The 15,316-nt window shown below is 40.8% G+C and overlaps 2 protein-coding genes across 20 annotated transcripts in view; one reads left to right on the forward strand and one right to left on the reverse strand.

The window, feature by feature from the left end:
• The window catches only part of ccdc146 (coiled-coil domain containing 146), a 140,064-nt gene that overhangs the window by 78,063 nt on the left and 46,685 nt on the right, over window positions 1-15,316 (forward strand). For 5 of the 9 annotated variants that reach the window (XM_069909704.1, XM_069909700.1, XM_069909703.1 and 2 more), the window contains exons 17-18: window positions 57-194; window positions 4,665-4,913. In XM_069909704.1, the coding sequence (XP_069765805.1) occupies window positions 57-194; window positions 4,665-4,913 (387 nt within the window). Of the gene's footprint in view, window positions 1-56; window positions 195-4,664; window positions 4,914-6,644; window positions 7,292-15,316 lie in introns of those variants that run through there. The other 4 variants (XM_069909699.1, XM_069909701.1, XM_069909706.1 and 1 more) reach the window with 1 other exon arrangement.
• gsap (gamma-secretase activating protein) overlaps window positions 8,225-15,316 on the reverse strand; it is a 100,574-nt gene continuing 93,482 nt past the window's right edge. For all 11 annotated transcript variants that reach the window (XM_069909715.1, XM_069909713.1, XM_069909712.1 and 8 more), the window contains 4 exons: window positions 12,319-12,380; window positions 11,938-12,042; window positions 9,181-9,280; window positions 8,225-8,736 (listed from right to left, as the gene is read on the reverse strand). In XM_069909715.1, coding sequence (XP_069765816.1) covers window positions 8,636-8,736; window positions 9,181-9,280; window positions 11,938-12,042; window positions 12,319-12,380 — 368 coding nt within the window. In that variant the 3' untranslated portion in view covers window positions 8,225-8,635. The remainder of the gene's footprint in view (window positions 8,737-9,180; window positions 9,281-11,937; window positions 12,043-12,318; window positions 12,381-15,316) is intronic.

Here is a 15,316-nt window from a genome sequence, read left to right on the forward strand (position 1 = left end):
TCAGTATTTTGTTTCCAGTTAATTTCATTTATTCAGCTCTTTCTCCATGACCGCAGATGGAACTGAAACTTGTAGGAAAGGAGGAGCAATCATTGGAAAAGGATCTCGTGCTTGAACAGGTGACTCGCCTTAATGAACGAATTAGCATTAAAGCAATGAATGGCAAACAGGACACGCTGGCCTTAGCTAAGAAGGTAGATAACTTTGTCAGTATTAAATCTTATTCAGAGAATGGTGTTTCAAATTGTTCATTTATTGATTTGCCAAACTTTTAGTTGTTACTTATCAATTTCTGTTTATGCATATAATCGCCATTTATTACGGGGCTCGCAGGTGGCAGAAATGTGGATTTTCTGTTTGACTGAGGCTTACTCTAACAACACTTTACAATTACACCTACATTAAGAATAAACCATTTAAAAGACAAAAGAGTGCAAAATGTAAGTAATTAAAAACAAAATCTGTACTGTAGTCTTTATGAATCAATTCCTGTAACATATAAAATTTAAATTTGAAACCGGGTAGTTGGAGCTCTAAAAGCATTACACTAGCTGCTACGCTAATCGTGCCGCCATCATAATTAATTCCCCCCTCCTCCAAGTTGACATACAAAGCGTTACTAATATATCTAATACTAATAAAGATATCGACTCTTACTAAGCAGAGAGAGGGAGACACTTTGGGAGTCGCCCCGGTGGTGAGCTGCATCGACTGGCTCTTCATCCTAATGTCCCAGTCAGGTCCTCGGTGCACCTTCCCCGCACTGACACCCTACTCACCTCCTCGCGAGTGTCCTGGTCAGGCCCTCGGGGCAACCCGATTCACCTTCACGCTAGTGTCCCGATCAGGCTCTTGGCACACCTCCTTCCTTTATTATTCAAACCCCGGACACTGGCACTGTAACAATTGCACTTACCACTATGCTAACCATTCCACTATAACACTATAATTAATTCTCCTCCCCCCACCCCCCCCGCCCAAAAGTTTACAGATCTTTGGCTTGGCTTCGCAGACGAAGATTTATGGAGTCCGATGCGGGACAGGCAGACACGGTTGCAGCGGTTGCAGGGGAAAATTGGTTGGTTGGTTGGGGTTGGGTGTTGGGTTTTTCCTCCTTTGTCTTTTGTCAGTGAGGTGGGCTCTACGGTCTTCTTCAAAGGAAGTTGCTGCCCGCCGAACTGTGAGGTGCCAAGATGCACGGTTTGAGGCGATATCAACCCACTGGCAATGGTCAATGTGGCAGGCACAAGAGCTTTCTTTAGGCAGTCCTTGTACCTCTTCTGTCTCGGTGGCCAGTGGAGAGCTCGCCATATAACACGATCTTGGGAAGGCGATGGTCCTCCATTCTGGAGACGTGACCTACCCAGCGCAGTTGGATCTTCAGCAGCACGGATTCGATGCTGTCGGCCTCCGCCATCTCGAGTACTTCGATGTTAGGGATGAAGTAGCACCAATGAATGTTGAGAATGGAGCGGAGACAATGCTGGTGGAAGCATTCTAGGAGCCGTAGGTGATGCCGGTAGAGGACCCATGATTCAGAGCCGAACAGGAGTGTGGGTATGACAACGGCTCTGAATACGCTAATCTTTGTGAGGTTTTTCAGTTGGTTGTTTTTCCAGACTCTTTTGTGTAGTCTTCCAAAGACGCTATTTGCCTTGGCGAGTCTGTTGTCTATCTCATTGTCGATCCTTGCATCCGATGAAATGGTGCAGCCAAGATAGGTAAACTAGTTTACTGTTTTGAGTTTTGTGTGCCCGATGGAGATCATGGGGGGCTGGTAGACATGGTGGGGAGCTGGCTGATGGAGGACCTCAGTTTTCTTCAGGCTGACTTCCAGGCCAAACATTTTGGCAGTTTCTGCAAAACAGGATGTCAAGCGCTGAAGAGCTGGCTCTGAATGGGCAACTAAAGCGGCATCGTCTGCAAAGAGTAGTTCACGGACAAGTTGCTCTTGTGTCTTGGTGTGAGCTTGCAGGCGCCTCAGATTGAAGAGACTGCCATCCGTGCGGTACCGGATGTAAACAGCGTCTTCATTGTTGAGGTCTTTTATGGCTTGGTTCAGCATCATGCTGAAGAAGATTGAAAAGAGGGTTGGTGCGAGAACGCAGCCTTGCTTCACGCCATTGTTAATGGAGAAGGGTTCAGAGAGCTCATTGCTGTATCTCACCTGACCTTGTTGGTTTTCGTGCAGTTGGATAACCATGTTGAGGAACTTTGGGGGGCATCCGAGGCGCTCTAGTATTTGCTAAAGCCTTTTCCTGCTCACGGTGTCGAAGGCTTTGGTGAGGTCAACAAAGGTGATGTAGAGTCCTTTGTTTTGTTCTCTTCACTTTTCTTGAAGCTGTCTGAGGGCAAAGACCATGTCAGTAGTTCCTCTGTTTGCGCGAAAGCCGCACTGTGAATCTGGGAGAACATTCTCGGTGACACTAGGTATTATTCTATTTAGAAGAATCCTAGCAAAGATTTTGCCTGCAATGGAGAGCAGCGTGATTCCCCTGTAGTTTGAGCAGTCTGATTTCTCGCCTTTGGTTTTGTACAGGATGATGATGATGATGATGGCATCACGAAGGTCCTGAGGCAGCTTTCCTTGGTCCCAGCAGAGCTTGAAAAACTCATGCAGTTTGGCATGCAGAGTTTTGCCGCCAGCAAAAATTGCCCTGCCTTACGACAAATGAGTGATAAAAATGTCATTTATATTGAGCTGGAAGAGCTTCTGTTAAGTCAAATCAAGTTTATTTTCATCTGATTGTACAAATACAACCCGACAAAACTGCATTCTCCAGTCCTTGGGGCAAAAATATGCAGACATACAATCAGGTATAACACGCAGGACAATTATTATATCTATAAAAATATATTTTTTTTTACAAATGAGAGTTTCAGATGGTTAGTTTGAGTAGTTCCTTTAAATGCTTCAAGTACAGTGCAAGTGGACCATTCCCTCAGTATTCTGCTGATACATCAACCACAACTCAAAGTTTGAAAATGGACATGGACCATCTGCTTGCAGCAGATCCACATTCCTACACCTGCTATTTCTGCCACCTACAACGTGATCCATCTTCCATAGCCACTTCTCCCTCCATGACTTTCTTATCCACTCTTCTCTCCCCACCAATTTCTCCCTTGGCACTGATCCCCGTGACCACAGGAGATGCTCGAAGTGCACCCACAACCCCTCCATCACCACCATTCAAGACCCCAAACAGTCTTTTCAAGTGAAGTAACACTTCACGTGAATCTGCAAGGGTCATCTTCTGCATCCAGTGCTCCTGTTGTGGTCTCCTCTACATGGGACAGACTAGACACAGAGTGGGAGATCACTTCATTGAGCACCTCGGCTCTGTCTGCCTTAATAGCATGGATCTCCCAGTGGCCATAGGTTTCAATTCCCCACCCCATTCCCTTGCCGTCATTTTTGTCCATGGTCTCGTACACTGCCAGATTGAGACTACCCGCAAATTGGAGGAACACTACCACCTTTTCCATCTGGGCACCCTCCAACTGATGGCGTTAACATCTCTGGTTTCCATTAGAAACCCTCCCCCCTCATCTTCTTCCTGTCTCCTTCTCTCTATCTCTCTCTCCATCTTCCCTTTACCCTGTCTCCTTTCACAGAGCCAAAACCTATTCTCACCTTTCCTCTGATCATATCCAGTTATGGTAACACCTTTTGTTTCCTATTCTTCCCCCAGCCTTTAATTCATACGCTTGATGTTTCTCCCCCCCCCCCCCCCCCCCCCTTGAGGAAGGGTCAGGCTCAAAATGTCCATAATATCTTTACCTCCTTTGGATGCTGTGAGACCAGTTGAGTTCCTCTAGCATTTGTGTTTTAAATACAATCACAGTGTCTGCAGATTTTTCATGTTTCATTGTACTCAAGTGCAACAGTCAAGGTCAAATGTAGCGTAAACCTTTACTGATATCAACAACACTGTGACATACACCAATTTGCTCTTGATGTTGATATTTCGGAAGTGATCCAGGCATTGGGCACGAGGAGAAACTACATTGCTTTCAATATTGGCAGTAAAACGTTGAACAGATAAGAACTAGGGATCAACTGGACGGCAGGTTTCGTCAGAATCCAGGATGACATGTCTGGTCTGTTTCCTGCTATTAAACATAGATCATAAAAAGATTTCACTCCCTCAGTGCATTCCAATTTACAACAACCCAAAACAATCAACAGTCTTGGCTCTTTTGTCCCATGTCCATAATGTTTCCTGCTTTAACCAGTAAATTGCCAATGCAATATGAATGTGTGACTGATGACACAACATGGAAAACCCACACTTGGTTTTAGTGTGTCACGCTGCCTGACTGCTAAGTGTTTCTGGGAATTGTTTTTTCATTTTATTTCCAGCATCTGTAATTTTTGTTCCTCCTTGGTAACAAAGTCAAAATATTTTGATTAATGACTAAACTACTCTTGCTGTGACTTTCAAGTTTCAATATTAAAGTTAGAAAGTTCTTTCTTCACAAAATCCTTTTAAACTATTTTCAAATGCATTGGCATTTAAATTACAATTTCAATTGTGTGTTAGTCAGAAACAAAGAGCCAACTACAATTTCAAATAATCTATGCATTGATTTCAACAATGTTGTTTTGTCACAATGAATCATTGAATTTGAGACGATCTCATCTTAATTAAAATCTGTAGGTAAATGAAATCCAAGGAAAGATGAAGGGCGTTACACGGAAGATGATGGCTGTTGTCTCAGAGCTGTCCATGCAACAGGCCAATGTCAGACAACTCCAACAGAATGTCAAGGATAAGCAACATTTCTTGGAGTCATGTCACCTACGAATGGAGCAGGGAATGGCACCCAGCGAGGAGTTTGAAATTGACTGGTTTAAAACACTGGATAAAGAAAACAGGCACAAAAAGGAGATTCAGATGAAATCTAAGGTATGAATTCAGTTTTCCTGATAGCTGACCCATTCATGAAACGGACGAATGTCATTTACAATACAGTGGCTTAAACAGGATGTACTTTGAAGGGTTTTGTGCGCGTCGGTTTGACTGCAGCACCTAAATATTTAAATCCATAGATGACTCCTCCCTCACACCCCGATGGTGGCATTGCAAAAAAAATGGTGGTGCTGCCACACAGTTCCCCTGTGATGGATCCAATTCTTCATGGTGGCGTCTAACATTCTGACTTTGACCACATCGGTTTCTCCCCGCGCTGTAGCTTTCTTTCACATTACAAGAATGTCTGTTGATAGGGTACTTGTCCACTTAAAAATATCCCTCGTGTAAATGGGTGACAGGAAAATAAGGAGTTAATTGACAAGAACAGGAGAGCGAGAGAAAGATGACATAGGAATAGTACTGATGGAATTGCTCAAGCCATGTTGTAAGAAGCTAGTAATATTAGGTCTCATTATCACCTTAATAAAGTTTTTTTTTAAACTTTGCATAAAAATGTAATGGATATGGGCATGTTAGAGAAAGTGTGAGTCATCCATTGGATGGGCCTCACTCACTAGGGCTGCCTGGAGGAGAAATAGTTTAGGAGCTGCTTTGGAAAAGATAGCTTAAACTAGTCTTGAGACACAAATTAAAAGGGAAAATCTGGAAACAGTAGATCAGTCCAAACATCTGTCACAATTGGGGGAAAACAAATAAGTCAAAAATTGCAGAGAAGTGGGGAGGAGGAATGGATAGTTCAAAGTAAAGGGTGAAGTGAGAGTGGGCCCCAAATTGTGATCTGGTCCCACAGATATTTCCTTTGTTCAAATCTTCCCAGCATTTTATTTGTTTTTTTTTAAATTTTAATTTAGATGTACAGCATAGGATCAGGTCATTTTGGCCAACACTAGTCTGTGCCACCAAAATTGATCTACTCCCCTGGAATGTTTTGAACTGTGGGAGGAAACCAGAGCCCCCAGGGAAAACCCACACAAACACAGGGAGAACGTACAAACTCCTTACAAACAGCACGGGATTCAAACCCCAGTCCCGATCGCTGGTGCTGTAAAGACGTTGTGCTAACCACTAAGCCAACTGTGCTGTTAGATGTCCAGTATCTGGTGTGGCAAACTAGTTTCTCAGAACATTATTGCAGTCAGTAAGTCTGAAGACCAACATCTGTCACCCAAATTTCAGAATCAATATTACAGCGCCAGCACCTTGGGTTTAAATCTAGCATTGTGTATGAGGAGTTTGTACATTTTCCCTGTGACTGTGTGGGGTTCCTTCAGCTGCTCCGGTTTCCTCCCACTGTTCAAAACATACTGTCTTTGCAGGTTAATTGGTGCATTTGGGCAGAAGGCCCTGTTACTGTGCTATATGTCAAAATTAAAATCAGTAAAAGTTTATTGAATGAATAAAGAAGCTGGAAGGAGCAGTAAATCAGGTAACATCCATGGATTGAAATGGTCAGTCAACATATGGGGCTCGGAGCCTTTATCTGACCATTTCTCTCCACAGATGTAGACTAACCTGCCGAGTCGTTCCCCACCCCCCCAGCTTCCCTCACTCAAGATTTCAGCATCTGCAGTTTTTGTTTCTTTATTAAATACCTCCTTTTTGCCAGCTGCTGCTTTGAAATGCACTTCCAATCCAGTGAATATTTTTCTATCAATGAATACTCAGCAACTGTCTTAAAAAGGAAACAATTTTGTTTCGAATTAGGAAGCTGAAGAGGAGGAGAGGCACTTGTTGCCCAGTGGAATCCATTCAACAGCTGAACCAAGGCCAAACGCATACATCCCTGATTGTGACTCTGAATTACCTCTTCCACATCCTTATGGAAAAATGGTTCCTTTTAAACCCAGTGAACCCAGTGCACACATGCGACATTATCGAAAGCCAGTAATTAAACCAATTGAAATATGATGTTAACTGTATAAAAAGTCATTTATACTAACCACCAAAACAGCCCATGGGTGTTAATTAAGCATTAAAAACGTATACATATAGTATGTTTTTGCAAAATAATCTGCTAATCATACATTTTTAGATTGATGTGACTTTATAATAATTAGACTCTTAACAGACTGATTAAGACACACAAATGAAAATGCTACCATAGATACAAGTTGCATCAAACAAAATCCAATTCTTGTGCCACAATACAAAACTGCTGTGCTCTGCGGTCAAACTTTACTAAATTACTCTGTCATGTTATGAATAACTGTTATCCTTAATGTGTTAAGGATATACGTGTTGAACAATTAAATAGTGATTGTTTTTATTCCTTTGAGTTTTGTATCAAAGTTGCACATATTCTCGAATTAGTCCATAACAAAATAAAAAGTTAACAATTTTGGTAATTTTGACATGGGTTGTCAGTCCTATTTAATTAATTATGAATCAGTGGAATCTCCATTAGGAAATCAACCACAGGGATCCTTCAGCACAACAGGGAAAGAGAAAACATTAGTTTTAATGAAATTGGGCATGGAATTGATAGAACAAATAATATTTAATAGAAGGGCAAGGTTGCTAAAGTTGAGGAGGTGAGATTACAAATAAAAGGTGAAAAGCCCATGTTAATGGACTGGTCTATTGCTTCCAACAGAAATGCTCAGTTCAACGCCAGACAGGCAGACCTCTGAATTTTCACTTTAATTCTCCTTCCCAACTCTGACCTGTCTTGTCATGGCTTCCATCACTGTAATAAGGAGGACCAATGTAGGCTAAGGAACAGCACTTCACCTTCCAATGGGGCATGTTACTGTCTTCTGGGATCAAATGGCACAACTTCACGTGACTTGCTGTTTCTTGATACGTATCAAACCTGGCCATTTCTGCTGGAAGACAACCACCTGTCACATGGCTCTGTTTTTCTTTTCATGAGCCAAACCTGATCTGCAAAGCATGCCCTACACCTCTGGATTTGGCATCTTTTCACTTTCTTTTTTTGTTCACATGCTAATTGCCCTTATCTCAGGGACTTTGTTCTTTTTCTTTTTTCAAGAGTTTTCCAGGTTTTGATTTTCGGTAACCTGAAAGTATTTGACATGAATAATAATGTTTTTTTTTAATAAAAGCAGGGTACTAACTACGAATGTGTCACTAAAAGAAATCAGAATCACCCCACCAGATCAGGTTTAAAAGAAATTGCTGCAATGTTTCTTGAAGGAAGTATTCCTGAAGGATTTTAAAGTACTTCAACTGTTAGATCAAAGACATTTTGCAGAATATTGTATCAAACAATGTACTGCAAATTCCATCAAGAAAATGTTTCGATCATTGACCAACTTTGAACATTTCAATGTGCTTGTTATTTATTTAAATGGAGAATTTAAATTGCACAAAAAGGTAAGATATTATGTACATGCATCCCAACACTCCATAGTCCTTCATTTGAAATCACACATAGACCAGGACCATTATAATCTTTTGTAGAATAAACAATTAGATATTCTTTTTCAGCCAACATGCTTTGAAAAAGGTTAAAAATCAACAATTGCAATCAGAATTAATGCTGTAAATTGAAAGAATTTATATAGCCAATCTTCCCTCTTGCTTCTACTTTTAAGCCGTGGCTTAGTCCCTTTTACTATTTTGTGCATATAAAAAAAACAAATCGATGCACATCTATAGCAGTGGACAAACATCATCGATATTGAGGTTTTATCCTTTAACACAATTTCGCAGCTGTAAACCTACGGAACTTTCTATTTATTTTCAAGTCCGAGAAGGATTAATGTTTGTTTCAATGCTGCTTCTTCCACAAATTTTACATCCACATTTCCCTGCTTTTCAAGAGGGTTCGATGCTGAAAAGAGAAAAATACATGGTGAACGAGTGGTGCAAGCTGAAGAACTCCCATTGTACACCCTTTCTTCAAAGTGTTTGCAACCCTCACTATGGCCAGGTGTTCAGAATTCTAGGAACCACAGGGGAGGTAGTGGAAGCAGATACAATAATGTTTAAGAGGGATCTGTGCAGACAAGAACAGAGATAATACAGGCAGATAGGATTTCTGTAAATTGGTATTACCATTGGTATAGACATAGTAAAGAGAATATACTCATTATGACCACAAGATTGATGAAGTAGTAATGGAAATCAGAAATGTTTATATATTCTTCTCTGGTGTTAATAAAATGCAAACTTATGACTGATAACCAAATATACATCTTTCTAAAGGCCAGTGTGGATTTCATTCCTGAACATCAGAAAACAAAAAAAGTGACCAAAGCCAAACAATTTTACTTGCCTTGATCTTCTAGTTCTGTTAAGATTCTTGCTAGGTAAGCCAGTGGTAGAAATTCAGTCTGAGATGGAGTCTGTTCCCTTCTGGAAAAACAGGTCGATTTCTACAAAAAGTTGGCAAAAACCAGTAGCAAAATATTATAAGAAATATTTTTTTTTTAATTTTCAAGATGAGCCATTCCAAACGGATATTCCTTCCAATTATAATTTTCTTCTAACATGTCATTAGTATATTTTAATGAAAATGAATAACATTCTTTGTTTGGGCCCTAGCTGCACCTTCCATTTTGTCAGCTATGTAGAACAGCCCTTTGCCAGTTGTACTCGGGTACTCTGCCCGTACTCTTGCTCTGCTACATCAATGACTGCAACCTCCAGTACTGGTGCAGAACATGATAATATCATTAAATTGAGGCAAATGAGATTTCATTCCAAGTGTATTTCATTAAATTCACTGCCAATTTTCACCTAGCCCTTAAATGAACCTGGACTGTTTCTGACATTCCTCTCCTTCATCTCGGAGGTCAAACTATCCACTGACGTCTATTACAAACCCACTGACTCTCACAATTACCTGCATTATTCCTCTTCCCATCCTATCTTTTGCAAGGACACAACCATTTTTTCATAATACTTCTGCTCTGCTCCATCAGTCCCCAGGATGATGTCTTCCACTCCAGGTCATCTAAAGTGTCCTCCTTAATAAAGCCTGTATCTGTATCTCTATTTCTTGAACTTCTACAGTTAACCCCATCTCCCACCAGGCAAAGTAAGGGAAGAGTCCCTCCCTTTGTCCTCACTTCAACCCTACTAGTCTCCGCATCCATCACATTATCCCTGAAACTTCTACCAACCTTGCACAACCACCTACATCTTACCCTTTCCACCCCTATCCAGTTTTCACAGGGATAACTCTCTAAGACTCCCTGATCTGCTCTTCTCACCCATCCTTCAACCCCTTAGGCACTTCCTGTTGTAGCTTGTACCTAAATCTCTTCCCTTTCATCTTTGCAAGGCCACAAATAGCTGAGGTAAGGCAGAGCCTTATGTGCACATCATTCAACCTAATGTACTGCATTGCGGTCTGAACATGATCTTCCTCCCCAAACCCTTCCTAAAACGATGCAACTGTCCTCGTCAATTGTCACGAAGAGGCCAAATGTAAATTTGAGAAACAACACAACAAATTTCCCCCGGACAGCTTTAAACCTAAAACAGTTTTCTACTCCTTTACAATTTTCTTTCTCTCCCTGTAACTTTTCTCCCCCCTCAACCCATTTCTAATGGTTTTTAATCACTTCCCTCTCACACCTCCTGTCCTATCACTTTTCGGCCTCTCCCCAACTTCTTTCCCTCTTTGTACAAGTCATCTTATCCTTTTATCTTAGTCTTGACAAAGGGTTTCAACTTGAAAAGTTTATTGATCTACCCTGGATTCTATCTGACCTGCTGAATTCCTCCAGCATCTGCAATGTTTGAACTTGACAACTTCAGCATCTTGCATTTATTTCTGATACTTGCTTCAGTTGTAGTTTAATGAGTCTCATCTCTAATATTTTAAAGAACTGGTCTACTGTACAAATTGCAAATATATCAAGCCAAGAAATACTAAGTATCAGTACTAGCTGTAAATTTTAAAGAAATCACTGCCACAAATTTAAAGTGTAAACTCGACATGTAAAATAGATTGGTACATAAAATATCACCAATAGTCAGGGCAATTAATTCACTTCAGGTACTTTATGAAAGCTTAAAGCACTTTGAATGAAATCCTGTGTTGGGCTGAGCTCGCTCAGTATTTCCAGGCCTCTGAACTTGCCAGCAAAACCCAGACAACACATCTCACACTGCATAGTGCACAGAGACCAATTACGATATGCTTTTCATCTCAAATGGCTATTCACCATAGCTCCAAATCAAAATCAGCAAATATCAGTTAATTCTGCTTCCAACTTCAAAAGGTGTGATCTCTCCTGGTTTTTTTATCCCCCAACATTTTTGGATTTTTAAAAAGTTCCCCCAAAATGACGCTTCAGTCTTAACCCCAGAACTACCAAACAAGAACCATTGTTTTGTCAAAGTAAGCCTCAGTTCACAAAACAAAATTATCTGTTACTGAACAGCAAACATATATACAGAAAAATAATGGATTTGTGGCAGAGCACATCTCTGATGGCAGGCAAACTGGTTCCACGCGTTGCAGACGCAGCAGCGGAGTAGTCGCGTCAAGATGGCACCGCCGGGGTCACCTATTCTGCCGGTTGGGTCCATGAGCGCGCGGGGCAATGTCAGGACGTGGTTTCCGGTGCAAGGGTGGGACTTACCCATAGCCTTACAAGCCACAGTGCAGGAAGTTCCAATAAACAACAGGAGTGCAAAGGAGCCCACCGACTGCTGGTCTCGTTCTTCCCAACTCCGTTTAGCTGTCGCTACAGATTTTTTTTTTAAAAACGGTGTCATAATAGTGGTTGTTCAGGAAGCTCTGTTGAGCGTCTCAGACATGGAAATTTCTCAAGGGGAGTGAAGAAATTACAGTTCATTTGAACACATACTTCAATCTGTCTTCAAAGTGGAGAGTACAACTCGCTTTCCAGAAATGTTAAGATACAATAAAAGGGAGGAATTGAATAAAACACTCCTCGTTGATGAAAGGTGGTTAAGGAAATTGATGGAACTGAAGAGAGACACCAGTGAGGCTGTTGGGTGAAGGCAAGATATTGATCAGTCAGATCTTATTCTATCAATAGGTGTTCGCACTCACCTGCTGGGTGGGAAGTTTTTTCAAAAGGGTTTCCACATAGTTCCTAGCAATACGTGATGAACTGACAGGGTGGTCCCACAGGCAACAGATCTTCTGCCCAACAATCTATAAAAGTGAGTACTTTAATATCAAATATTAAACCAAACCTTTTGTAATAATTGTACAAAACTTATCCAAAATATTTCCAATTTGTACTGAAAGGTACTTCCTGACCCATTCTAGCACCTTCCATAAAGATTAGGAGAGTGTGTGTGGAATTTTAGTTAAAGAATAATGTGCTTGACTGGCTGTCTTGTCTCATTCACTGTTTTGAGAAATATTTGCAAATACCAACTACAGAATAAGGTTAAAAAAAATGGAAGAGAATACATCACCATTCACCTCTGGAATTCTTGCCATGATGCTAAATTTGAATCTTTCGTTTATTTCAGAATTATCAAATTCTGAAAGCAAAGAAATACATATTTGATCAGAAACAGTCCACTGATGTTATTAGAAACTCCAGACTCATCACAGAGTCCACAATGATGTAGAAACACACAGAAGGAAATAGAATAAAGTTTCAACAAACCAATGTCTTTTCAAATACAATGCAACAAAATGTGAGATATTACAACCTGGATATAGCAACAGTAGATGACGATTTAAGTAGCAGAAAACTAACTTGGGGAAAGACCAGGGGAGTAGGTGCAGACACACATTTGGGTTAAAGAGCCTCTCCTGAACTGTTCTGTGATCCTTTAGGAATACAAGGGATAGTAGATAATATAGGAATCTAACTAAATAAAAATGTAACTTGCTTTTTAAAATATCAAAAAGGTTAAATGATAAAGGGAGCAATGATCAACCATAAACCTGACAAAGAACAGTTTAGAAGAAATACTTGCAAGGATACTAATAATAGTAACAGATGTTAAATTCATGTATTGAAATCAAAAATCCAGGCATCCAAATTGGGACTGAATCTTGGCTCGATCTTTCAATCAAATCTTACAAGATGTTCCCTCCTCACCTCCAAATTTTTAGAAAGGATAGAAACTCTCAAGGATGTGGTGTTTTTAAATTGGCATGAACGATTCTATCCCATGTTTCAAAAGAACCGGTTTGGGCAGCGACTCAAAGCAAATTTGGTGCCAAGTTGCACTTCATGGACAGGCGGTGCAGATCAGAAGCTTTTACCGGCCACCTGATGCAAAGCCCAGGCCTCTCCATGACCTTGACCCAACCATCTCCAAAATAAATGCTTCGTCATGCTCTCTGTTTATCATCTTGGGGGGGGGTGATTTTAATGTCCCAAGCATAGATTGCTCTGATGGCAATCAAAGCAAACCAAAAGGTGCTCTCCAAGCTCTGGCTGATCTGATCCTGAATAATCATCTGTCTCAGAGAGTCACTTTCCCTACCAAATGGCATTGAAAACACCTTAGACTTGTTTCTAACTACACATCCAGACTTTATTTCACAGGTCTCATCTAATGATGGAATTAGAGATCACTTTATTATGCAAGCAGAACTGAACACAAAGATTAAAATCCCCCCTAAACCACCTCGTAAAATCCCCCTTTGGAGAAGTTTAAGCAAAACAACTTGGGAAAAACTTCTTCAATTTCCAGCCAGAGACTTACTAAATTATATTGTCACAAATCATGTCACTCATAAATTTATTAAGAGTCACATGCGTCCTCCTTGGTTTTCTGCAAAACTAACATCTCTGCAATAAGAAAGAGAAATTTTATATCAATGTCAAGAAAAGTGGTACAAGATTGGATTGGGACAAATTTGCCAGAGTGCGAAAGTAAGTTGACAGCACCATTAGGAGGGCCCATAGACAACATGTTTCTAAAATCCTTGAAGGAGAGCATCCTAAGGATTTCTGGAGTCATGTGAGATCCAGATGGACAGACTACACTAGTGTCCAGATGCTTTAGGTGAGTAACTGTCTGATCATCGAGGACCAGGAGAAAGCTCTTGCAAACCAATTCTAAAATGTCTACCCGGGAAGATATGGATCCTTCATCTTTTCCTGACCTACTACCCAGCCTGTATATAGACATGCCTCCTATCAGAATTAAGGTTGAAGGTATAAAAAAAAATTACTGCTTAACATTAATTCGACAAAAGCTATTGGGCCAGACCAGATTCAGAATCAAGCCCTCAAGACTGCAGCTGAAGAACTTGCTTCTGTTCTGCAGTTTATCTTCCAGCAGTCACTTGACTCAAGTGACCTTCCCCTGGATTGGAGAAAGGCAAACATCATTCCTCTCTTCAAGAAGGGCTCAACCACCAACCCAGCAGATAACCGTCCTGTTTTATTAACAAGCACCTGCTACAAATTCCTGGAGAACATAATAATATCATCAGCATGCATTTAGAAAGCATAGATCATGCAAGTCCCAGCTTATCCTAACAACAAATGACCTGGCCAAAAACTTGGATAAAAATGTCACAACTGATTTAGCAATGCTCGACTTCTCCAAAGCATGCGATGTCATTCCTCACCAAGATCACAAGAATCTCAACTACTACAGTATTCACTCAAACCAAAAGATGGATTTCCAGTTTCTTGAATGTCTCCAGCAGGTGTAAGTGAATGGAAAAAGCTCTGAATGATGTCCAATGTTGAGTGGTACACTCCAGGGCACAGTGTTAGGCCCACATTTGTTTTTAAATCAACGACATTCATGGAAAAGTCACAAGCCCCACTAGACTACTTGCGGACGACTGCTTCGAATATCATCCAATTAAGTCAGCTGATGACGAGGATGGTCTCCAAAAAAGATCTTGATAATATGGTAGAATGGTCACAAAAATGAGATATGCAGTTCAATCCTTCCAAATGTGAAATGTGAAAGAATTTCCAAAGCAGGTGCAAATGGAAAAGTCCAGGCTCAAGTGCTGATAAAGATCTTTCAAGGATTGGATTTGAAGCCTTGGGAAGGGTTCTGGTATTTACAAGCAGAGAGAGGGGAAAGATCAAACAGGATCTCTCTTAGAGAGAGAGAGAGAGAGAGAGAGAAAGAACGAGAGAGAGAGAGAGAGAGAGAAAGAGAGAGAGAGAGTAGCTTTTGAGGTTGCCTCATGGAAAGCTGGCAGGCTTGTTGAAAACCCCATTTTGAACACAGGTTGTGAGTTCTGAGTTCAGCTTGTTCAAAACCCTTGTAGTCTTTACAAGAGGAAATGGTGGCGAGAGTGTTTCTCCTGAAATAAGAGAAACAAGAAGAACTCTGTGGTGACTTGGAAGAAGAAGTTATCATTTGGAAAACCCATGATGGGGCAAGTTTCTTCAGCAAGACACTGAAGTAACTGATTGGAGGAAATAATTTTGTGTGTGTCCAATGAGCAACAAATATCTCTCTGAAACCAACAAGAACCTTTAAAT

Source organism: Narcine bancroftii, chromosome 13, assembly GCF_036971445.1.
Source record: "Narcine bancroftii isolate sNarBan1 chromosome 13, sNarBan1.hap1, whole genome shotgun sequence".
In the NCBI taxonomy this organism is placed as follows: Eukaryota; Metazoa; Chordata; class Chondrichthyes; order Torpediniformes; family Narcinidae; genus Narcine; species Narcine bancroftii.